Source organism: Athene cunicularia (assembly GCF_003259725.1).
Source record: "Athene cunicularia isolate RWA chromosome 3 unlocalized genomic scaffold, athCun1 chr3_part1, whole genome shotgun sequence".
NCBI classification, from domain to species: Eukaryota; Metazoa; Chordata; class Aves; order Strigiformes; family Strigidae; genus Athene; species Athene cunicularia.
Window position 1 is genome coordinate 84,962,739 of NW_020799097.1, and position 26,671 is coordinate 84,989,409.

Consider the following 26,671-nt stretch of genomic DNA (forward strand, 5'->3'; position numbering starts at 1 on the left):
CACTGTTTGAAATATAATGCTGCATTGAAAAGTGACAGTGAGTTTTTCACTTTTTTGGTTTCCTTCTGTTTAGTGGGAATTCTGATGGTGATATGTATTACAAGTTATCTATACCTTATGGGACTTAAAGCTAAGCTCCTTTCCAGACAAAAGCATAAGATTTCTTTTATGGGTAGTCTGGGTATAGAGAAAGATGAAAACTGAATTAAGAAAATGACTCCTGGAATTCTCCAGATTTAGCATACACTGAAACAGAATAATTGCTGCATTGATTATTTGATTGTTGACTAAACCCAATTTACATCAACCATAACTTCAGCATCAACTTTTGATCTACTGTAATTGTGGTAATATCCTGTATGTAATGATTGGATCAAAACAGATATTTCCAGGCTTATTTGAATGGGTTTTAATAAAATAAAATGGGAATGGTTTATATCCTATATATTACATGGTGGTGGTCTTTTAAAAATTTATTTCTCTGACAAACTACAGTTTCAAAATGGTTTGGGTAATCCTGGAGAGTTACTGATGGTCAGGAAGGAGCCAGTGTTCTTTGTTCTTCTAACTATGCCACAGGCTTACAAGTGTAGCTGTACTACACCTCTAAAGTCTCCTCATCTCTTTTTCACCTCTTGACATTTAAAGATGTACACAATTACTTACTGGTGAGGATCATAGATCCTTTTTTTCTTCCACTCATATCTGTAGGTCTTCCACTTTTTAAAGTTTTTTAGCTTTATGTTGACTCTATTTAACATTTGACCAGCCTAAGTCTTTTTTCTCATCCTCCTTAGCTTTTCATTCCTTTTAAGTGAAACTTTTCTTTTTCTGGAAAAAGAAAAAAGGGAAAATCTGCTCCTTTACATGCTTGAAATGGTAATTGGCTTTTTAAGACTGGAAAGTATTCTAAGTATTCTAGTTGAGACCAGCTGTTGTTTGAGACAGATGGGGAAAGAGACAGATATGCCTCCCTTAGCTGATACATTTATTCTTATAATGTTTAGCAACCTACTAGTTATGTTAGACAAATCACATTTATAACTGCAACTGGACATATCATTAATTACCCACTGTGAACAATGTAAGTAACCTTGATTTTGCTTCATCTTCCTTTTTATCACTTAATTTTTCAAATGTATTATTGATAACAGTTACTTTCTGTAACATCCTAAATACCCATCATGGTTTCTGCTGTCTGTGCTTCAGTCTTCTTGTTTTTTCTAAAAGGACTGTATTTCATCCTTGTTCTTCTGAGTTCCCCTGCTGCTTCTGGCACTGCTGAGCATGCCCTCAGTCTTGCAAGTCAAGTTGCTTTGTTCCTTTGATATTTCTCTTCTATCATCTCTGTCTCTGTCTCTCTCTCTCTCTCTCTCTGCTCCCCATTCCCAGAACTCTATCCCTGACCCTTTGTTCCTCTCTCCCTACTCTCACAGACCTAATTTTTTCAAATTTACTTCTATATATCTGGCCTCTCTTTAGCTTGACAAAATCTTCCAAAGATACTTCCATGACCTAAAAGATCATGGCCTTGTGTAAGTGTTCCTATTTCTTTATCTTCATGATGTTTCTCTTTTTCAAGTACCTCCATGTTCAAGGGTTTTCTAAGTTTCCAGCAGTCTCAACAAGAGTATATCCATACTCAAAGACACTTTTTTATTAAAGTTTTTAGTTTAAGAAGTCTTTAGTTAACTAATTATAGTTAAATTAGATTCTACCGTTAGTCATTTAATGGCTTCAAAATTTAAAAGACCAATCCTGGACAGTCTTAACAGCTATCATTTATCAATGACTAGGGAAACTGACTTCTGCATCTCTTTCCCAAATGTAGTTGGCACTTTCAAAGCTGTATTTTTATAGTGGCAAATATCTGAAAGATGTATAAATTGCATTTTGCTTCATCTTCTATGTCAACCTCTGATGGACATTATGGGATGGGGTTTGCTGGGATCCCATCTCCATGTTGGAGTCAGCACAAACCATTTATGCAGCTGTAAGGGATTTCTAAGGTGCCCTTTCTTTGGTCAGTGTTTTGCCTGCTGGGCAAAAGCAAAAGATCAGATGTGGTACCGCCTCATGTCTACAGGAGGCATGACAAGACACACCTAGGTGTCTCACTGAGAACTTCCACCTCTGTTGGCTTTAGGGCAGCTACTGGCCTAGCTCAGCAACTGCATTCAGCATCCTGTCAGGACACAGGAGTGACCTGATACCAGGTCACTCAGTCGTAAAGAAAAGGTCCTCCCACCAAAAGCTTAGTCCCCATAAAGGTGAAGGGCCTGTTCTCCACTGTCTGAAAAATAGAAACATACAGTTAAGAAAACAAAATGTCAGTCCTGTCTTCAGTAACAACAAGAGAAAGGATCCATGGAAGTACAGGACAACTAGCCTTGCCTTGGTTCTTAGCGAAGGTGATGGAGTAACTAATTCTGGAAACCATTTCCAAACACAGGTAGGACAAGGTGATCAGGAGTAGTCAGCATGGATTTACAAAGGGGTAATCAAAGAAATCATACTTAACCAACCTGATAGGATTCTACAGTGAGGTGGCTAGCTTGGTGGGTAAGGGGAGAGCAGTGGATGTGGTTTACCTTGACTTCAGTAGGGTTTTTGACATTGTCTTCTGTAACTTGTAGGCATGCTGACAAAGTATGGGTTAAATAAGTGGTCAGTGAGGTGGAAAGAACACTGTCTGAACCCATAAGTTTTAAAAAAACAGTTGAAGGCAAGTCACTAGTGGTGTATGCCAGGAGTTGATACTGGAGCCAGTATTTTTAACATCTTCGTTAATGACGTGGACAATGGGAGAGAGTGCACCCTCAGCAAATTTGCAAATACAAAACTGGAAGGAGTGGCTGATACACCAGAGGGTTGTGCTGCTGCCATTCAGAGGGACCTCAACAGGCTGGAGAAGTGGGCTGACAGGAAACTCATGAGATTCAACAAGAGAAGTGCAAAGTCCTGCACCTAGGGAGGAAGAACCCCATGCACCAGTTTGCACTGGTGACAGACTAGTTGAGAAGCAGCTCTGCACAAAAGACCTTTGGTCCTTTGAACATGAGCCAGCAATGTATCCTTGTAGCAGAGGAGGTCAACAGCATCCTAGGATGGCTTAGGAAAAGGATTGCCAGCAGGTCAAATGTGGTGATCCTTCCTCTCTGTTCAGGTCTTGAGACCACACCTGGAGTACCATGTCCAGACCTGGGCTCCCCAGTACGAGAGAGATATGGAGCTACTGGAGCAAGTCCAGTGAAGGTCTATGAGGATTAGGGGGCTGAGGCACCTCTCACATGAGGAAAGGTTAGGATACCTGAGACCATTTAGTCTGGAGAAGACTCTTAATACTGTGTGTAAATACGTACTGGGGAGAAAAGGAAGAAGAGAGAGACCAACTTCATAAGAACCACTGACAGGACAGGTTGGATGCAGCTCTGAGCAAGCCAATCTAGTTGAAGATGTCCCTGCTCATTGCAGGGGGGTTAGAAGAGATGACATTTAAAGATCCCTTCCAACCCAGACTATTCTATGATTCTATTCTATTCCGTGATTCTAGGGCAAGAGGCAATGGGCTCAAACTGAAACACATTAAATTCCATTTGAACACAAGAAATCACTTTTTTACGATGAGAGTGATCAAACACTGGAACAGTTTGCCCAAAAGTTTGTGGAGTCTCCATCCTTAGAGATATTCAAAACCCAACTGGGCACGGTCCTGGGCGTTTTGGTGTAGCTGACCTTCTTGTACAGGGAAGTTGGACTAAATGATTGCAAGAAGTCATTTTCAACCTTGTGACTTTGTGATTCTGTAACACTGTCTTTGTATTGTAGGTGCAAACCTGTTACAAGAATATTCATTGATGATAGTGGAAAGAGTACATCCTTGATTTTTGGGGGGAAACACTCCATTGTTCTAAGCCACACCAATTCTTTCAGAAACCTTGTACTTAATACTAAAGAACTGGGGCATTCAGGTGGAACAGTGAGAATCAGCTGTGAGTGAAAATGCTGTAATGTGAAAAGCAGTTAATATGTATTACCACTTCTCTATTCATGTGTGAAGATTATGTTATTATGACTTTGCAGAAGGAGCATACACCTAGAATTTAGGATACTAAAAACCTTGTATCCTGTCTTGATACAGGATGGAAAGACAAGGTGATATTACAGAAAACTAGAAAGATGTATGTAAGGAGCTATAATAGATGATATATTGGCTGATGATGTGTGATAGATAATAATTGTGTGCATGGTAAGGAGGGAACTATGAAGTGAAGGATGAAAAGTAATGTTGTATAAGAATATTTTTTTTAAAGATGTACATCTGAATCTCTCAAAGAAGAAATATGGGAGTTCTGTTGCATGCCATGAAAAATATTGAACTAGAAAAAAGTGCAACATTTTGTCTTGCATCCAAAGGGGCATTGCTTTTGGAACTCAAGAAAGAAGGTATATATAATGTCCATAATATAAGAAAGGAGAATAAAAAATCTGTACAGCTGAGTGGGGCTGAACTAATTACCTGAGGAAATGACTGACTTACTGTTGGGTACAGAGTTTGAGCTTTGGGGAGCATTTCAGCTGAGTGACTGTCACATCCTGGAATAGAAATGAGCTACTTGCCTGAATATCCTGTGTAGGGATGTCCATCAGTACAAATGGAACATTGCCAGGCTTAGGCAGATGGCAGAAAAACAATTTTTAAAAATGGACTTTATATTCAATTTTTTTTGAGGCAAATGGGAATCTACATAACTTTGTGGAAAAGCTCTTCTTCTGTGCAGGCTAAACCACTATGCTACTTTGAGTCTTTCAGTTTATATAGAGAAGTCTGTTTTGTCTGCCTTTTACTGTCAGCTGAGGTCTAGCTGAGAAAGCACAAGTAGATAAAACTGGAAAAAGGAAAATGAAGATTATTATTTACAAACAAAAATCATTGCAAGGCAAAGCTGTAGTAACGGCTCTATCATTTAGATGATTTTTATTCCTAGAAGCTCTGTGTATGCTGTCTTCTTTCCAAAAATTGAAGAAAGATTGTGCCTGAGTAGCAGATCTCAGCAATCTAAAGTTACAGGTAGCTAATGGTTAAGGCAAATAATACTAGGAAACTTACTCAAAGAATATTAAATGATAAAAATGTGAGGCAAACACATATTGCAGAAGTAGTTTTGTTATGAATTGCTTATTCTGTCGTATTTTGTTCTGTTTAGATTTTTGGGTATTTCATAGGAGAAAGTGATGCCATGTCTTCCCAGCTGAAAGAAGAAAACATGGTTTTCCTTGTATCCGAAAAACAGCGGGTTACTCATGCAGGTGATGTACTTCATCTATTTTGTTTTAATGCTGTGTGTTGCACACTTTATGTACAGTAAGAAGTTCACATGTCTGTGTTTATTATTCATGCTTCTTCTTCTTACATGTTCCAGAATATATGGTTTCTTCTACAAAACTCATTGCATATGAAGAGTCCACTGTTGCCTTGCCCAGTTCTCCATTTTCCTAAATTATTTTGAAATTATGAATTTGTCTGACTCAGACTATTTATTTATGCAGTTATTCTTTGCCTTTTTTAAAAAAAAATAATGTAGAAAGAACTAGCACGTCCATAACGCATTCATGATATTTAAAAATGCAACATGATTATTTAAAACAAGTATAGAATAATCTGTGATATGATGCATTATTGCCTTGGAGTTGGTACTGATATGCATTTCAGGAAGATAAAATATTGTTGATATTATGGTTCTATTTGTTTAGTTTTTCTATGTCTGTAAGATGAAGAGTAATATTTTGTCATTGACAGTTGTCAAGAGACAAGATGTGATTAAGGGTATAGTGAAGGTGCCCCATCTGGATTTCACAGTAACATCCTCTCAGAAAGGAGTGCTAACTATTTTTCACAACCAGGTAATTCTGACTCAAACAAACTTTTTTATTATTCCATTAAGCAGTATATATGGGAACAGAGTGAATTGTGATCTAGCATGCAACTTACTAATAAAAAAAAGCTAAATAATTTTTAAAATTAAAGTTAACTTTTTCTATATTTTTTAGGTACAGCTGCAAATACGCATTGTTATTTTCAATTATAAACCTACTGAACAGTCCACAGAAGTCAACAGAAAGTAGAGATGTCTAATAAGACATTCTTAAGTTAGTTTAATAGAAAATAACATGCACTTCTTTTTAGAAAAAGTTTCCCTTAATACAAAATATGCTATTGGAATTAACTTCTGCATATACAGTGGCAACTAGATGATTAACTATTTTCTACAGCTACTGAGAATATCTGGAATGGACAGAAACATTTATCAGCTGTTTGCAAAGAAGAGTTATTCAATACAGCAATATCTAGAAGCCTGAAAGTCTTGTATTTTCTGACAGTCTGCATGACACTGCTTCACAGTTACTCCCCTTATCAGCAAACTGTAAGGAGAACTGTAATCTGTGCCATTTTAAGTAGAAGTTCAGGCTCAAGATGCTGTTAAAGTATAATTTGTAAATGAGTCCCCCAGATTATTTTATTACTATTCAGGGGCATGCACTTCTAGATGCTATGGGGTACATCATACATCCATGCTCATTGGTGCTTTACATTTGTACAATTTGAATACAAGCAGTTTATTAAAAATTGTTTCAGACAATGTAGTAAAGCATTAAAGCAGCACTAATGCTTTCTAGGGGTTTTAGCTAATTACTGCATAATGCTTATGCCAGGAACATGTAAAGCAACAAAGGACTCCCATGGATGATTAAACAACAAAGCAGTATGGCAGTTTTGCTAAATACTGAAATAATTTATTTAAAAGCCTAGTTCTCTGTTCTCCAGAGCATTATCCCTCTTATGTACCTAAAAAAATAATTTCATAAAGTATAATGTTAAAACCAACTCTCTTCCCCACCCCCTACCTCCCCGTGCTGTTTTCAAGTTGAAAATTACTGCTTCTTGATAGACTGGACTGATGTCACTCTGACATCAGTGACTGCAGTGTAAATGATTTTACACCCAGCTGCTTAATGCAGTGAATTAGAGACCTCAAACTTCACTTATAAAACTATGTTCTGAAAATGACTAAGGCATGACGACGGCAGTCATTTACTTATGATCTCTGATCGCAGTTTGTCTGAGCAAACGACTTTTGACTTCATTAGAATTGCTCTGATATATCTTGATGCAAGAAAAACTAGTTCTTTAGCATTGCAGTCATTTGAGTCCTGTTGCTAGAATATGACTTCACATCACAAAAGCAAATACAGAGTTGGCAACTTTTGCATCATTCTTCTCCCAAAGACCAAGGATTTAAAGAGACTGAGCCTTAAAATCTCATCTGGGGAGCTGTTTTGTCTAGCTTGGCTTTGCAGCATATTGGTAAGGGAATATGAAGATGCTGCTTGGTAGGACTTGTGCCCTGGGTTGAGGTGCCAAAATATAAGTTCATGAGCAGTGCATTGACAAATAGACAGAGAGGCTTATTTTTGTTTAACTGTTCCATTTTTAGGACTATTAAACATATGGTATTCTTGGATGCACAGATATTCCAGAGAAGTCAGTGTGGGGCTGTACCTCAAATAATTGTGTTCAGTTTTGGGCCCTTCACTACAAGAAAGATCGAGGTGCTGGAGCATGTCCAAAGAAGAGCAACAGAGCTGTCTGGAGAACAAGTCTTGTGAGGAGCAGCTGAGGGAACTGGAGTTATTTAGCCTGAAGAAAAGAAGGATCAGGGGAGACCTTATCACTCTCTACAACTACCTGAAAGGAGGTTGTAGTGAGGTGGTTGTTGGTCTGTTCTCCCAAGTAAGAAGTGGTAGGACAAGAGGAAATGGCCTGAAGTTGCACCAGGGAAGGTTTAGATTGGTTGTTAGGAAAAATTTCTTCACTGAACAGGTTGTCAAGCATCCAAACAGGCTGTCCAGGGAGGTGGTTGAGTCACCATCCCTGGAGGTATTTAAAAGATGTGTAGATGTGGTGCTTTGGACCATGGTTTAGTGGTGGACTCGGCAGTGTTAGCTTAACCGTTGGTCTTGATGATCTTAACAGTCTTCTGCAACCTAAATGATTCTGTGATTCTATTTGAGGGCTAAGCATTGCTTTCTACAAGTGTGGACCTAATATGCTTCAACACCTGTATGCAGCTCTGCATTATCAGCCATTTCCTGCATACTCTAGAACATGAGATACCCTTTTCAGGTTCTTAGGCATGGATGCTGCCTTGATTAGCACGGAAGACCTGTAGGAGTAGGCAGCCTTAAGGAAAATTATCTGTGCACACCCTAGTTAATGTTACTGTAAATAAAATCAAACCTGGATATTAAACTCCTGGTTCATAATAGTTTTAAACTTTGCTCAAAGCCAGTGTCCATGATGACACTGAGCATCACACTTCTATGGGAAGATTTTGATCCTAGCTTCTTGGTTTATGAAATGTGGAACTGCTGGGATGAGGCACCACTGATTAATTACTAATGAGGGATAGGGGCAAGAGCAGATGAAAAAGCGGCTGTGGGTGTTTCAGAAGGGAAAAGGTTGAAAGTGCTTTTGAAAACTGGATAGTAGTTTTGTTAAAGGACAAAGAAGGTAACCCTGTCTCTACTGGATGATGGTGACAGGTATGCCTACCACCCTGTCATTGAAACACTTCAGCTTTTGAGTCACATTTAATGGCATTAGTTGACATGTCATCTGGGACAGCATTATCTTGTGTTTCTGTATGACACATCCTAATTCTTACAGGAGTTGAAGCTGTTCTAGCTGTGCAAGACCATTAGACACACAATTCCATCAGAAGAACAGATGATCTGTACTCCACTGTAAAAAATGGGTATTTTTTTACTTATTTTGTTCACTACAAACTCTCAATTTGAAAACAAACAAACCCAACCAACAAACCATGAAACAACTGTGAGAGGAAAAAAGGTTTTAAGTTCCTCACTATGTGTAGAGGAACAGGTAGTAAGTAGGTTAAAGATCTTTCTCAGAAGATCTTAACTGCAAACTCTTTCTGTTGGCTATTATTGTTCTGTTCTACCTGTGATACAGGAGAGCTGGCTGTGTTCAGACTTCTAATTTAATTGCTAACTTCTTGTTACAACATATTTTTGTTTTTTTTCAGATGACGGTTCTGGCAACGATTAGTGTTGAAGTAAGTTAATTATCCTCCTTCTGTTAAATCATTTTAATTAAAAGTCAGCAGGTACTAAAGTGAAATGATTAGAAACTGAACATTATTCTAATGCTACTTTGAACCTTGAGACTTGTGCATAATTTGTCATAGGATGCCGTAGGTCAAACAGGTTCAATTTATTCCTTTCAGTTATAGAAACCATTGAGTAACTTGATTTCTTTCCTCTGATAAAAAGAAATCTCAGATAAATGCTGCTTTTTCTACCAAATTCTCCTTTACCCATTACCTTCCCAGAATTTTTTCTTCTAAGATCCAGCACTTCAATTGTCACTGTAAAACTTAAATAAGAAAAATTAAAAGTTCATTAGTGAAAAGCAGTTCTGCATCTTGTTAAGTAGATTGGTTGGCTACACAGTATATACTTTAAAAGCTCATTTTTACCCTGGGAGTGTCACTGCAGATTTTAATGAGATAATGAGCTTCCTTCAGATGACCTGCAGACAAGAGAACTGTCATCAGTCTTAACAAAATGACATGATCTCTTGCCCTAAAAATCCATGTAGGTATATTGTGCTGGGGGCAGTGCATTTTATTGATTATGTCTTAGATATTGTAGATATTCTAAAATGTAATAGAAGTACCACAGGCCTTACTACAACTCAGAAAACAGCTCTGGGCCTGTTGCATTTAATTTCTTGCAAGGAGTAACCCAACCTGTGAAATGAATGCAGAGAGGTAAACGGTGAGAAACATTCTTGGGGCCTATCAACTTTTTGAATATTTGACTAGAATCAGCTTAGAGCTTCTCCTACAGCTGTGTTACAGGAGTGAATTTTAGTACTTTCTTCCTGCATTGTTTGTAGGAACAGCTTCCCAAGTCCAAATATGTATGCAAAGGTAGGATCAAAACAATGTCTAGTGCTTGTCCCCAGAGATGCCAAGGGGACAAGCTGGAAGAAGCTGAAGCACCAGCCTGATGCAGTAGGCAGCATGTGGCTTCAGGGTCCTTTTCCTCTCTGAGAGCTAAGCACCGATCTTAGGACCAATTCCTCAAGTGGATATGGAGGTCTTTTTGCTGTGGCTGTAGGATGATACTTGGCAGCCATGGCAGAATTAGGCACTGTGAAGGACATCTCTGCCATAAAAAGTGTGAAAAGAGGATATGTGTAACGTAATGGTATCTCCCACAATTGTAAGGATTGTGACTCCAAACAAATACAATACCGAAACTGGTAGTCTTAGTATCCACAGACAACACTGGTTAGTATCTGTAAGCACCCACTTCTGGTCAGCTCTGCACCAGATCTGTGTGGCCTAGCCTGATCTGCTGTCTCTGTTGTTAAATGCCACTCTCCTGTCCTTTCCCAGCTGAGATGTGTCCACTTTTCAAGCCTTCCCTGGGGAAAGGAAGAAGTTGATTAGAAATGGTTTGGATTTCTTCCCTTTGGGATGGAGGATCATTGCTGCTGGGGATCACTGGATCAGTTGGGATCATTCCTGCTGAGAATAGCAATCTCTACCATAGGGTGGAAGGTCTTTCCAGGGGGAAAGTCTTTGGCTTCTCAGGGACATTTAATTGACTGGAGAGCTGATGGTTAGTGAAGAGAAAAGAGAAACCCATGCCCTTATAAAATCCTTCTGGCTCTTTGTCTGACAGATTTAATAGTATTTAGTGATGCCATGTTACTTCTGTTACTGTTATATTCACTTTTTTTTGTAGCAGGATTGTGACATTTTCAGGCGGTCTAGTTAAAAATTACTCTCTTCTGCTTTGTGCTCTGCCATGTCTTAGGGAATAGGCGATCTTGCCTAACATTGTTAAGTGTTTGCACTGAACAGTCTTGTCCTTAGCCAATTTACATTCTTCTCATTCTTCCTCTAACTACTGCACTGAAAATGGCTATTACTGGGCTTGAGGTTCCTGAACTTTTTGATGGTTGTTAAAAGATTTTGATGCTTGCAGAACATAATTTAAGCTATTTTGTTCTTAAAATTGAAATTCTGTATCTTTATCCCAAAATGCAATGTAATAAAATTCTGGATTTTTTTGAGATAATAAATGCCACTTTGCAGACAATTGAAATGTATGATGCTATTAAGTTTATTAACTTGGGAATTCTTTGAGAGATATATCTCTAGAATTGGTTCACAGTTTTTCTATTGTAAAGCATGCTTATTAAAACTGAAGTGTTATATTTTAATAGCTTTTATCTAAACATTTATTAAAAATCAAAGGACAATATCTTATGTGAGTGTGAATCATCACTCACCATTTACTTATTAAAGATTCGGTGAACTATACTAGTTGAAATTCTGAATACCTGAAGAGAGAAAGATGCCTTTGCCTTGCAAGGCTTGCATTTCTTTTTCTTTGAATCTGTAGAAATAACAGTCCATTCTTTTCTCACTACAACTATTATGCCATTTTCATCAGTTTTAACATTATCATCAATACTGGCATTAGCTAATTGATCAAGCTATATATTTGTATACATCTTTGTGTAAAAGAATTGAGGTACTGAATTCAGAGACAAGTTATCAGACTCCAAACTTTTCACCTGTTGATAAACAATGAAGTGTGTAGAGGGTGGCTAACAAATTGCAGAACAGTCCTGAGGTTCCTCTACCTTCTTCCATTCAGTGCTCTCATTCTTAAGATATTTCAGAACAGAGACTTACTCAGCCAGAGTGACAGGTCTTGACTCTGAAGATACTGAGCCAGAAAGGCTGTGAAACATAGTAGTTCTGAAAGTAAAATCCAGTGGACTAGAGCCATTGGAACTTTCCCAGCATCATGATGGTATAAATGGAACATGGACTGTGAGTACAGATAATTTCCAGTTTTGTCCAGGGATGTTAGGGAGAACAGGTCATTTCAAGAAAACCTGAATTCATTTTTTGATGGGATTATGTGACTGAGTGAAAAGAATAGAGGCATAAATATAACATACTTAAAACTCTGTACAGTATTTGACTTAGTACCGTATAACTTTCTGTTTTAAAAGATAAACACTGAGAAATCCACTAGAGTGCATGGGTTAACAATTCTCCAGCTGACAGGTCCCAAAAATAGTAGTTAGCATAGAATCATTGAATGATGATGGGAATACTGGTAATGAACAAGTCACTTCTCTTGAAGAATGGAAATGAAATGTCAGTTAAATGTAGCACAGAAAAGCATAAACAGTGGATGAGCCAGACAAGCTGAAACAGAAACTGTATCGAAAATGAGGGAGTGAAGATAAAGCCCTTGAGTGACAGGATGAAACAAGGAAATAATGAAAAGGTTGATCTGGTGCAGCTGCCTTGTTTGTCTGTCAAGTATGGCAGCGCTAAGAAGAGAAATTCTTACGGCCTTTGCTCTAAAGCTGCAACTAGGCAGCTGTTTGGCTTATATTCTCTGGCAGACCTCAGCCACTTCTCAGTGTATCAAATTAATACATTAATTTGTGCATTGCTGTCTTCAGGACTTTCATAGTATTAGTTTCTGACTAGTCTCAAGCCACACCAAGACCCTGTTCGGGTCAAGAACTTTCATTTTTGATCTTAAAGATAGAGCACCATTCTCTGCTGTTTACACAGCCTCTTTATTCCACAGCCTGAGGTCCTTGAACAAGAACTGGCCTGGAAGGCAGTGCCAGCTGACTTGAAAAATATCTCTCTCTGTCAGGCTCTAAAACTTCTCAGTGGACATTCTCCTGAGCATGCTATGCAGGAAGCCAAACTCAGTATTGTGCTCTCTCCAGGCCTTTATAAGCACTGATGTTTGTTGAAATTTAAGTAAATTCACTGGAATTATTAAAGACAAATTTAGTGCAATTTGGTCTAGTCTTAAGATGAGAACAAACCAGTTGTATACATGAAAACACTTCTATTGCTGCCTGTTCCAGGAAATTTTAATTTCTCTATGCTGGATCTTTCCCTGACTGCAACTACTAATAAACTGGTTCAATAATCACTTTTTTTTTCTGCTTTTGCTGTTATGTTATCAATATGACTGTGCCTATAAATAATGCAAAGGAAAGAAGAGGATAAATCTGGAGTACTTTTTACTAATTCTTGCTTTCTGCTGCCATATACAAATTGCATGTCACATGTTGAAGCCTGATTTTTTCAGATACTTTTGTAGACTGCCTAAGTAATTAGAAATATATATCTTCTAGAGAGGAGAATCTTACAAGAGAAATTTTGTCTTGGCTAGCGTTTTCCTCCTATTGGAGTGTTCATTGCTTCCCTACCTATGTCTTTCTGCTTTCACTCAAAAGTTCATTGCAGTCCAGATGCAGTAAGGAAAAGTTGAATCTGTATACCATATGGTTCTATTTGTATGTGTATTAGACATAACCTGATGTGTGTAGCCTTTGTATAGATCTTGTAAAAAAACTTCATATGAACACACGTTCTTATTTACTCTTCAAGCCAGAAGTGGTTTTAATGCTTCTTAGGTTGCAATTTCTGTCAGTTTTTCTCTCCTTTTTAGTGAAATAGTATCTTGATGATAATCATGTCTCTAAGCCAGTGGATGCTACAATACAATGGCTAGGATGCTTCACTGGAAAAGAAAGATCAAGCTCAATTTTGACTGGTTTTTAAATGTTTACTTAACTCCAAAGAGGCTTTTCCCTCAATGAATTAGAGGATAGAGCGGTTCCTATCTGACCACTAAAAATGGTCAGAACAGAAGGCAAGTGTTATTCCAACATTTGTTTCCCTTTCAGTGCTAATTCTTTAGGGGAGTAATAGTTCTCAACCCTATGAGAGAAGGATTTTCCCTGAGAACATGCTAAGTTTAAGGTACCTTTGCGTGCCAATGCATGGGTGCATGTTCCTTGTTTCATTTGCCTAGAGACTAACTACTACCAAGTTCTTGTTTGACAGTCTGATTTTCTAGTCACAGATACGGTGACAAGAGAGAGCAGCTGAAGCCCATGCTTATACCCTGTTTGGTGGCTCAGCATCATTAGCTACATGGCAAGAATAATGAGAGAGAAACTGATATCTAGAATTGCCTAATAAAGCTGGAACCAAAGTTATTCTGTAGAACGGTGGGAAGCAGACATGACTAAGGCCCTGTAGAATGTAAGCGCATGGGCTGAGACTCCAATGTAATTAAGAAGCTAACTAAATTTTGTGAAGTTTAGTTGCTTAGTTGTGGAAAGTTAAATGTTTTTCATTTTTTCTGGATGTGAAAGGTTGAATCCCATTTATCTGTGCATATGAAAATCTACAATATATTAATTGACTCCAGTGACTATATCAGATTTTCAAAGGGGCAAAGTGTCCCTGGCATCTGTTTCTATCATCAGTGAGAAGGGGTCTAGCTTTCTCTTTAGTTATTCCATCCTGTGGAAAGGCCTTTGACCTCAGCTGAAAGAAAAAAATGTCTCAGTGTCAGCTGCCAGCACCCAATAAATACCCATTTTTACCTGCAGGTAGACCTTCACAGGCTGCTGAAGAGGTGCCCTATAACTCCTTCAGGAGAGTAAACTTTCATAGTAGGCCTTGAGGCAAGGCAGAGGTTAAAGGAAAACATTTGCTCTTTGAGACATTTAGAGAACTGTAACTCACTGTAAACTCTAGCTCACTGCTGGACATGCGGACATCATTGTTCTAGTATTTTGCTTAATTCCTCTGTTAGAATTAATAAATTGTGCCCTGAGAGAAGAATAGCCCCTGCCAGCCCAAATGACTACAGCCATTTTTGATCTGTCTTATGTTCTCAAAGTATTTAAATTTGACCTTCAGTATGGGAAAACAAAATAATAGCCTTGAGCTAACATGCCTAAATGACGTTTAAGTATGATGAAGACATTTCCCTTGAGTTGCAAAGCTAACATCTAACCTTTCCCACTCATTTTTCCTTAACTGTTATGAGCCATCTGACTTTCTTCTGTCTTCTAAGATTATCCTCATGGGTTATCTGAGTTGTTTCTCCCAAATAGGAGAGAAATACTTTGTGTTCAGGTCTGGTGAGTCCCCTCTCAAGGCATACACTGACTGACTTGGAAAGATTCAGTTACTGAGACAGCATATGTGGGGGACAGAACTTTTCATAGGAGGTGGCATTTGATCTGTAAAAAAGGGTTAGTCATGCTTTCTCAGATCACTGTCTAGTAATACGATTTGGGTTTTTTAATTGTTTCAAAGTAGTATCAGAGATTCTTGGTTGTATTTCTAGGCAACTATATGAAATAAAGTTTTTGGTATCGATGATTTAAGTCACAGAATCACAGAATCAACTAGGTTAGAAAGGACCTTGAAGATCACCTAGTCCAACCATTAACCTAACACTGACAGTTCCCAGCTACACCATATCCCTCAGCGCTATGTCAGCCCGACTCTTAAACACCTCCAGGGATGGGGACTCCACCACCTCCCTAGGCAGCCCATTCCAACGCCTAACAACCCCTTCTGGAAAGAAACGCTTCCTAATATCCAGTCTAAACCTTCCCTGGTGCAACTTGAGGCCATTCCCTCCTGACCTATCACTTGTTACTTGGTTAAAGAGACTCATCCCCAGCTCTCTGCAACCTCCTTTCAGGGAGCTGTAGAGGGCGATGAGGTCTCCCCTCAGCCTCCTCTTCTCCAGACTAAACACCCCCAGTTCCCTCAGCTGCTCCCCGTACGACCTGTGCTCCAGACCCTGCACCAGCTTCGTTGCCCTTCTCTGGACACTCTTGAGTCATTCAATGTCCTTTTTGTAGTGAGGGGCCCAAATCTGAACACAGGAATCGAGGGGCGGCCTCCCCAGTGCCGAGTACAGGGGTAAGATCCCTTCCCTGTCCCTGCTGGCCACGCTATTGCTGACACAAGCCAGGATGCCATTGGCCTTCTTGGCCCCCTGGGCACACTGCTGGCTCCTGTTCAGCCGGCTGTCAATCAGTACCCCCAGGTCCCTCTCTGACTGGCAGCTCTCCAGCCACTCCTGCCCAAGCCTGTAGCGCTGCTGGGGGTTGTTGTGGCCCAAGGGCAGCCCCCGGCATTTGGCCTTATGGAAACTCCTCCAGTTGGCCTCAGCCCATGACTCCAGCGTGTCCAGGTCTCTCTGCAGAGCCTCCCTACCCTTGAGCAGATCAACACTCCCACCCAACTTGGTGTCACCTGCAAACTGACTGAGGGTGCACTCGATCCCCTCATCTAGATCATCAGTAAAGATGTTAAACAGGAGTGGCCCCAAAACCGAGCCCCGGGGGACACCACTTGTGACCAGCCACCAACCAGATTTATCTCCATTCACCACAACTGTTTCGGCCCGGCCATCCAGCCAGTTTTTTTACCCAGCAAAGCGTGTGCCCATCCAAGCCGTGAGCAGCCAGTTTTGCCAGTATATTGTGTACCACTATGGAAATAAAAGTAGAAGTATCAGCAGCTGCCTTCGATTTGCCATTGCTTTAGTATTGTGATTTTTTGCTTCCTAACACACTTTGTGGATGTAAACTTACATTTAGCAACATAGGTCCCTGTTTTAGCTGTTTACCAAGTACTTCCACTGGCACTATTTTTTTGGTGGTTAGAGGTAGGTGTAGCTTATTGAAGAACTGCAGTAACAGTGTTTTAAGTCTGTGTCAAGTGTTTCTTTGTCACTTTAATCTAGAAAAGAAAGTAAGATGTTTCAGTCAGTGTTATGTTATAGATGTTCTGAATTATTGTAAAGGAATAGATAATTGTGCCATGGCAGACATAGCAAATGGAGCATATTCCATTTCAATTCCACTCTCATTTAGGAAGGTCTGTTACATTTTTTGGGGGGGAAAAAAAAACAAAAAACAACAAACAAAAAACGGAAAAAAGAAGCAAAATTATGGCCAGTGTTATAGTGAATTTGAGTCTCTAATCTCATATTTTGCAATATAAATAATTTTACATTAAGACCTGTATAATTGGAGGTATATTCGAACGACAGATTAATATGGGCAGATGTATATCTCAGGTATATTAGGTCTACCTATTTGAAGAATAAAAATTATTTAATACGATTTACTTATTTTCAAAAACATTCGTTTCAGTAGGGTTTATGGTACTATAGCTGAAATCTGACTGCCTTTAACTTTCTTTTGTTCTGAACTAAATTGTATCTAAGTAAAAATTTAATCTGCTTTACCGTGGATGTTTTAGCTTAAATTTCCTCTGCTCAGAGTGCTTTTTTTCAGAGTTTCATTACAGTTCAACTAATAATATGTATGTATTGTTTCCTCTCATGTGCAACATCTGTGCATCTGAGGTGAGTCACTGATAACAGAGGTTGAGCCTGGTGTTTCTGTAACTTCATGTATGAGCTATTCCAGGAGTTAGAACTTGCAGTTCTATTAGCTGGGGCTGAACCTAGCCGCTGCTAGTGCAGATTATATGGGATTTATGCGGAGATAGTTTAAAATGTGTACTTATATGACAGAGAAGTTTGTAAATTTACAGAAAATCCTTATTTATCTACCCTTTTATTTTCATCAGGATACTGCTTGGATCACTGGATGTGATTTCCTACCGCAGCTGAAATGTGTCGTGGCTGTAACTGAAAGAACAGTCATTGTCTGGGACTATAAATCAAAAGAGAGCCAGGTATTATGTAGGATCAGGCAAATGTTAAAGAGGAAGCCTGAAAAAGATTAATCTTTGTTCTCAATATGCATTCATATTCCTTTTGTCTAACAAGATGAAGGCATTAACTTTTGTCTTTGTAGGAACTCAGTGGAACAGTAGAATTTATCGTGAAGAACGAATACCCTTTCCACAACAGTTGGGATTATTAGAGTGTCTTAAATACTTGGAATAGAATAATTTTGGACTATGTTGCCAACAACCCTCCAAAGAATTTATCTTCTATGTATATCTAATGCATAGGCATACAGATGTATAGCTAATATGTGTGCATGTGCATGTGTATATCTCAGAATCTATTAAGAATCAAGGGACAGGTTTTCCAAGGAATTTAACATGGACTCCTTTGAAGTAACTTTCTGATTTAATGAAAATATTTCTTCATATCCTGCAATTTGTTCAGGACTTTCCAAGAGCAAAATCACCTTGATGTTGATAGTGTATGTCCAAACTATTAAAGTTTTCCTGAATGCCTTATTACAAAGTACAATTTTTGCAAGGAATTCTGATCCATACCTTAGCTTTATCCACCCATTCCTGGGACTTTTCTCAACAATACTGAGTTGGCTGAGAAGATGAGAAGAGGCAAAGTAAATATTTTTAGGATAAGATCAAGTCTTAGGATTTTTTTTTTGTTTGTTTATTCTCAGTTTTTGTCCCTGCTATACAAAAAAGATGTGGATAGGCTAGAGAGGGTCCAGAGAAGGGCCACAAAGATGATCAAAGGACTGGGAAGCCTGTTGCATGCAGAAAGGCTGAGAGAAATGGGTTTGCTCAGCCCAAGAAGAGGAGGTTTAGGGGAGACCTTGTCACCATGTTCCAGTATTAAAAGGGTGGCTACAAAGATGGAGACTCCCTTTTTACACGGAGTCACATGGAAAAGACAAGGGGTAATGGGTACACTTTACTCCTGGGCTAATTCTGACTGGACACAAGAGGAAAATTTTTCACAGTGAGAATAATTAGCCACTGGAATAATCTCCCCAGGGAAGTGGTAGATTCACCAAAACTGGACACTTTTAAGATTCAGCTGGACAGGGTGCTGGGCCATCTTGTCTAGACCGTCCTTTTGCCAGGTTGGACCAGATGATCCTTGGGGTCCCTTCCAACCTGGTGTTCTATGATTCTATACTTCTGTGATTAAAAGACCACTCGCCATGCTCAGACAGGTCAATAGAAGTCTTTCAGTCAATCCAATTGGACTCCTGTGAAGGAAGGCTCCAAAAATTTATTCTCCACTCATTATTCTCCAGGTTTCCTTCAGTCATTTCATCAGTGAGAGCTGGAAGTGTTCTGTGGTTGAATAGGAGCAGTTCTCTTTTGAGACCACAGAAGTAATATATAGACAGTTCTGTATCTGTGTTATGTCTCTTTAACATTTCTGTGCTACACAGACAACATTGAAGCAGTTAATTCCTACAGCATGTGAACAGTTCCAGTTTAGGTTGGCAAGGATGCTTTAATCAAATAACAGATGGAGCCGGGCAGTAGAACCAATAAACAGTATAATACAGATGACCCAAAATCCCATTCCTGGGCCTTCTCAGTCTAACAGAATACCACAATGACTTGCAACTGTATTCATTTGCACTGTCTCAGTTCCTGAAAATTCAGACACTTGCCCATGTAAGTACACATGGTATTCCCAGGCTGTATTAATAATTAGGACTCTGATATAATTTCTCTTTGTGTGTTACTGCTGCATTTTATGGTTAGAATAATTCTTCAATTTTACTATTTCCAATTTTCTTCTAGAGAGCATCTTATTTTTGAACAGGAAGCCATATACAATTTTAGTAAATATACTATCCCATTTAGCATGGAGCCATCCTCCCTAAAATTTGAAATTAGTCTTTTCTCACCAAAATGGAAGAGGCTACCTCTGAAATAAAGCCTCACTGAAATCCTTAAAGTTTGCATTTAGGTTCACTTGATCTTCCATGTGTGTCTTAATACCAGGAAACAGCTATCACAGGGGGATCTTGAAAAAACAAAGTCAAGAATTGAATCCTGATCTAAGTAGATAAGCCTGACAGGTTTAGTCACCTTAAGGACTCGGGCAATATCTCATAAACTGTCTACATTTCACAGAATAATTGCTTTATCATCAAACCAATGGAAAATGGTCTGCTCTGTGTTTGCACGGTGACTGTGTCAGATCACCTGGCTAAGGAGGATATCCTAATGGGAGATGATAAGGGTTATGTTCACCTGCTTACTGTGACCAGTGATCACTTTAGATTGAAACAATGTAAAGGCAAAAAAGAATCACAGCTTCAGATCTTGGACTCCAAAACTTTTAACATGTAAGTTGCTTATGGTAAAATATTATCAATCTGGCATTTATTTCTTTTTTATATATATTCTAATGGAGGATTAGCTTTTGTGTATAAATTACCCCCACCTAACAAAGAAAATAATTTTTCAAACTGCAGTAAGTATGATTTTCTTCTTGTTATGTGAAGGAAATGCCATCATTTTCAGTAGGAGATCTTACAAGAGATCTAACAACAGAGAGGCTGCAGAGTAAAATTACAGGGAAAAATTCACAACTGCTGTTATCCAGATTGACGCAGGCACAGCTTTATTGTGTCTGATTAGATGGCAGCATAATTGCAACAAGAGAAGTGCATGATTCAACTCTAAGTTTAGCTCTGCTTGCCTTTGAGCTGGAAGAGTGGTTCTGTATCTGCCCCAGATATTAAATATTAGCATTGGTTGTGTATAATCTCACTGACAAAATCCCTGTGCACCTATGGGCATATTACAGTAAATGCTAGTATATCCTAATAACATCTCAATTTATATCCCCAGTGTTAAACGCAAGCTACATGATGACTGGGTTGTGAAAGTTAAGTATATTTCTGACCTAAATTGTTTTGGATCCTGCTCCTCAGACAGCATTCATTCATTTGTTTTGGATGACATAAAGCGGCTAGAGGACAACTTGTAAGTATATGACATCTTCTGAAAAAAATAGACCTTTTGCTTTATAACTCAGTCTGTTTATAATCTCAGTCTGTGTTGGCTCTTGTGCTTTAGCAGTGAATAAAACAGAATAATTCAGTTGAGTTTCAGAAACTTGCAGTCTTCATGTTATTACACAACACAAAATAGGTAAAATAGATACATTATCCAATAAATTTCATGTAAGCAGCAGAAAAGTAACTGCACTTTATGCAAAATAGAGGCCACAATAGACTTCCATGTCTGAAACAGGCAAAGGCAGTTGGTTTGATACTGTTCCTCAGTGATGAACTGCTTTAAACGCACAGAAATCTGTGAAGGCTTACTTTGGCAACAGCTACTCTTTCAGGGTTCTGTTTGGAGTACAACTGGTAAAGGATTCAGGTGTTTAAATCAGAGATTTATTACTTTAATGGAAAGTGCACCCTGTTCCTGTTTTATAAATGCTAGTATCACTATTGTCTGTATGACTATAAGTCACTATTACAAATCAATTCGCTTTACGAGAGATTTTATACATTATGCAAACAGCTACTCTATATACTAAAGAAAAGTGGAATGACTGTAGATGGTATTTTCCTAATATTTCTTACCTGATTAACTGTTTTATTAATCATTACAGACCTGTAAAGGAATTTGCTGTCCCTAGAGGAGTCAGTGCCTTCGCATACTGTAGAAAAGCAAAAGTCATTGTCACTGGGGGTAAGTATTGGAGTTTTTTCCATGAGATTGTTCTGTTGTGAATTTTTTTTCCCAGTTAAATAAGATAAAATAAAGCTGAGTTAGTATCTTAGGATCTTAAGAATTTAAGTAATAGCTTCTGTCTTAAATGATAGGAAACAGAGGTCTTGCTTTTAATTGCTGGGAGGCTCACTGAAAAGATATACTTCCTGACAGGACTCTGTCAAGGGCTCAGTCTGGGTTTGATTCAAGTAACGTGTTTTTATATAATAAAACAGGAGAAAGTATGTTGAACTACTCTAAGGGACTTTTCCATGTCACAGTGGTGACTGTCTTGGCCAGGTTATATACATTACTCCTTGCAGTATCAGTAGGGCTCCCATCTCTTCCTATTACTCTTTGACCATCCTTTCCTATTTTAAGCAATCACATTGGCCCATCTTACTACTTTCTGTTGCTCATCTCCAGTCATGTTTCCTTGAAGCTTTACTGTTTGTTCTTTCTCCCAAAGCAGACTACAGAAACTGCACTCTTACATCCATTTCTTCCCTATTATGCAGTAATTTTATGAGCCTTTCTATTGTAGTGGTCATATTTTGTGCTGCAGAAATGTGGTTGGAGTATGGCAGCATTCTTGTTTATGTATTCTGTCTGACAGGGTGGTGCCCTGGAGTGACATTGATGCTGCTTATCTCAATGTATTCATTATGAACTATTCAGTATTCAGTCTTGCTTAAAACTTTGTTAAAAAATGCAATAGCAAACATAGCAATTCCTATGTCTATATGCAACAAGAACAAAAAAAAACAATGACCAAGGCTCTGCTGTTCAGCTTTGATAATATGCAAGACAGTAAAATATATTTTGAAAAAGAAAAAGACCTAGATATGGCAAATAATGCAATTCAAGTTGAATTGTAGCAGTTTACCAAAGGGAAAACTGTGACAGATATAAAAATAAATATCAGACAGTTCTATTGATTTTCTAGACACAAGGTTTAAAGGAAAAGCAATAGGGCTATAAGAAAGTTATTAGTGAAAATTCTGAAGTTCAACCTTGGAGGAGATCTTATTTGCATTGATTACCTTGTCACAAAAAGTAGTCTGGAGAAATTTACTGATGACATAAAGTAGGGAGGCACTATAAAACAGAACGGTGTTAGTATTTACTGCAAGTAGAACTGGAGGATTTTCCTGTGGTAATAAAACCAGGATGAAGTGTCTGAATATGACAGGTCAGTTACACATGAACTAATAGAAGTTTCGGTTACACATTGAAAATTCTTCTTATGGAAATAGCAGAAAATAAAAAACTGGACAAACTTCCTAAGAAAATAAGAATAGCTATGGCAGGCCAGACCAAAGGTCTGCCTAATCCACTATCCCCTCATTGACAGTCACCAGCAATAAACACTTATGAGAGAGTATAGGGATAGGACAATCATGCAGCAATACTTGCCCTAGATACCTGTGTTTGTTGAAATATCTATTCTGCAGTTAACAAAGCATTAACTTCTCTGAATTTGACATTGTATCCACTGGATCCACTGAATTCACTGTATGGTTGACATGAAACATATTTGAGAAAGATTAGTTGAATATGGAAAAAGGGTGGAGGAAACCTATCACACAGAGACTAAACCTATTGCACAGAGACTAAAAAGTGTATTTTCTATAACCTAGAAAAATGACAATTAACAAGGAATACCATTGCTATCTATGAACTATCAGGAGAAAAAATATTAGACCAAAATTTAGAGCAGTGATGTTCTGGAAGAATCTTCTGAATAGTGGCAGCTGCAGAAAGGAATATCCTTCTCGGTTTAAAATGGAGCTTGAATTTTTTGAAAAGGATAGACTGCATATTTGTCTGTGATGGTTGAAGTCTAAACTTAGAATGCAGGACCTCCTATCCCATCTAAACAGCTACCTAGTCAGAATAGTTTAGAAGAGGACATTTCATTTGGATTTTAAAATTATATTAAAAGGCATCCTCCTGCCTTTCAACCTCATTTCCAGTACTTAGCTGGGCTGCTTCCACTGAACACAAAAGGAAATTATTCCTGAGCTGGATTATTGAGAGTCACTGGAGAGAGTGGGAATGCACAGCCAAAGACAGGCTGGGATCATCTCTTTCAATTTCACTGTGAAGTTTAGATCAGCCTTGGGCTACTACAAAGCTGCACCTAGAGTTAAGAATAATGCTACAGTGCTTAGAGATCCATCTACTAAAGTCTTCAAAAGCTGAGATTTAGAGTTCAGTGCTCTATTCATAAAATACACTGCTCACAATGGCACAGCAGTCAGACTAGAGCACGCTATGTTTGCATCCATATCCTAAAAGACATCTCTTTGTCTGGCTGAGAAACTCATGTTGATGATCCAGTTAATGAGAGAATTGAACTATTTAGAACATAGGCTAGTCCTGTTGATTAGGAAGCCTGCAATTTTAGGTGTAATATACTCTAAAAATCAAAGACCAGAACAGGTAAACAGTTCAGGCATCATCATACATAGATTTCTTGGTGATGTGCAAACATTTGTAACAGCTATGTTTATATGTCATATTCAGAAATTAAAAGAAAAATCCAGCCTTTGTTTGCAGACTAACTTCTAAAGTATTCAGGGGATAAATCTGCTAACCACTTTTAAGTCCCAACCTGTTGTTATTTAGCCAGGTGTTTAAAGCACAAATGGTATGCAAAATGCTACAGTGTATTATTACACTGGGAGGTAACTATTTAAAAAGTCATGTTTTGGCACTCTTCCATCGTTTATTTAGTTGTATTTGAATATGCTCATGAGTTTGTCAGTACTGTGACACAACCTAATTTTGTCTTCCAGATACTTGACATTTATAATAATGAATAAGAAAGATAAAAGCAAACCTGATATAGATTTCATTTTTCATGCTAAAAGCTAGACTTCAACCAGTAAAATTATAAAAGACTGATAGTAGCCTAAAATATGGAGCCCACAATAGTTTAGAATAACTTTTCTGTGTAGCATTTTGCATTAATATTGTGTTTAATGGTAAAATGATATGGTTTTCTTCTTATTCTATATCTATTTAAATTCCAGCTATGTCTTAATCATCACTTCAGAGAACAGCTACAGATAAAATCAAACTATGTTTGCATATAAAAGCTGGAGATGATCAGTTTTAAATTACATGATACATCAACTTCTAACCCTATTGGTTGTTCAGATCCAGCTATTGTTCTCCTGTGAGCAGTAAAGTGGAAGAAAAACTATTAGTGATTTCTAAATCTAACAATAGCAACCTAAGACTGATAAAAGGAAGTCTTGTGTGCATGCTCAGTATCTTTTGTGTATTCCTGGCACAAGTGAAGTAACTGGTAACATCTTACACTTTTTTTTTGTTTGTTTTTTTCTACTGGCACTATACATTGGTATTGACATTTTCAGGAATTCCCAGGAATCCTAGTTATAGAAATCCCATCCCAGGACTCCACTAATATTAGCCCTCAAAAACATAGCAGACTTTTATATGATGCAGTCTAAATTTATGAAGACAGACATGGCAGCACAAAGAAAAAAGAAAAAGGCATTGGTCAGTATGATGAACATATGAACTTGTGTTAGTTTACCAGATGTCTATCTGTTCTGAAGAGGTTTTGCAGACACTATAATCCAAGATTATTTAAAAGGCAGATTTGAAGGAATGGCAAGCTGTTTTAAAGAATAAGGGTTCCTTCTATGTGAGTGGAGCAGCACAGAAAGAAACCAGGAATTATATTTGTCATTTCTAGTTTATCAGAGGATGCCAAGCTAAGTGTATCATCTTTCCATTCAAAAATGCAATTGTTCTCAAGGGGCTTTCAACACCACTGAAATGTAGACATCTAAGCAGACCTGTAATACCACACAAATTACAAAACTCTGTAAGCAAAGGAGACAATTTGACAAAGCATCACATGTTCAAAGAAGATATTGGAAACCATAATATCTGGCTAGAATAGAGCTGTGGTCATAAAATCAGACTTTCAAAAAAAACGTAAATATATGCTTTCATAATTATTTCTCTTGGAAGGGAGAATACTGAACTGAGCTCATTATGATTCAAATAATTGATTTCACAGATTCTTAAACATTTGCTGTCGAATATGTAGACAGATAATTCATCTTCTTCAAGCTTTTCTTGAATGTGTTTAGTACCCATGCCTTCTGTGCCAGGATTCTGAATCCCAGAGGCATATTTGGAGCAGAGAATAAATGTTCCAACAAAGGTTCCAGTGAAGCAGCGAATGTTAGGGCCAGTCTGGCATTGGTCTAGAAAGAGGGGAGAGAACATTCTACTATAACCAAATCCACCATTATCTCCACATTAGTAAAAGGAACTAACAGTAATAAACTAATCCACTATTTCACTTGAGAAGCAAACAGCATTTTTAATGTAGGTAATGTTTCCTAATGACTCTCATTCTTCCTGTTAATATCTTAAGTAAATAGCATGTATTAGTGATTCTATTCTTAAGAGAAACTCTGTGCCACAATTAAAGGGCACTATCCTCCTGTTCATTCATCTGCCGTCACCTCAGGAATATAAAGAACAGAGCAATTAAGAAGACTAAGAAAGATCCTGTTCCTCAAAAGTGCAGGAAGTAGGTAGTTGAGTTGATCAGATGCTGTCAACAGTTTCTACCGATTTCACCATCATTTTAAGATATGACAGTGTCCATTTGGGGCTGCTAAAGGGCATGCTGTTGAAGCAGTTCCCTCTGACATTGTAACTGATCTCACTTGATGCTTCTGTCTGCCATTGTCCATGGTCCCCCTTTCCTGCACAGAAGTTACCCTTCCATCATGCCAGTACGGCTGTTTGTGTGGCTGCATTCTCTGTCACACTTGTAAAATGAACTGGCATAAACCAAAATAACTTTCTGTTGTAGCTGTTTTAAGAGTAGATAATTTCTCCAGTGAGCCTCTCTCATTTAGAGAGAAGCTACATAAACAGAGAAATCAATTTAACTGAGAGGACAATAATGTTTAATAGAGGAAAATGGAGATGGGGTGCTACTAAATGAATCACATATCACTGTATTAAGAAGGAAAGGAATAGATTTCTGGAGAGAGGGAGGGACTGACCAGTGACAGTAGGTTGAACAAGCTTAAGGAAGATCCCTGGAGAGCAGACTGCAAGACCTCTTTGTTAACAAAACTGAGCTGAGCATTGTAGTCTTGAAGTTGAGTGATTGTTCTCTTGAGGCATGTACCTCCTAGTTTATGGTTTTTTGGATTTCTGCTCTTCACTTTAAGTCGAGAAAAAACTAAAACTCAAACTGAAGT

The 26,671-nt window shown here is 38.2% G+C and overlaps 1 protein-coding gene across 8 annotated transcripts in view; it reads left to right on the forward strand.

Annotated features, from left to right (window-relative positions):
* WDR64 (WD repeat domain 64) overlaps positions 1-26,671 on the forward strand; it is a 91,656-nt gene that overhangs the window by 7,625 nt on the left and 57,360 nt on the right. For all 8 annotated transcript variants that reach the window (XM_026844863.1, XM_026844864.1, XM_026844858.1 and 5 more), the window contains exons 3-9: positions 5,208-5,310; positions 5,801-5,904; positions 9,108-9,137; positions 17,568-17,675; positions 19,806-20,020; positions 20,529-20,663; positions 21,304-21,383. In XM_026844863.1, the coding sequence (XP_026700664.1) occupies positions 5,208-5,310; positions 5,801-5,904; positions 9,108-9,137; positions 17,568-17,675; positions 19,806-20,020; positions 20,529-20,663; positions 21,304-21,383 (775 nt within the window). The remainder of the gene's footprint in view (positions 1-5,207; positions 5,311-5,800; positions 5,905-9,107; positions 9,138-17,567; positions 17,676-19,805; positions 20,021-20,528; positions 20,664-21,303; positions 21,384-26,671) is intronic.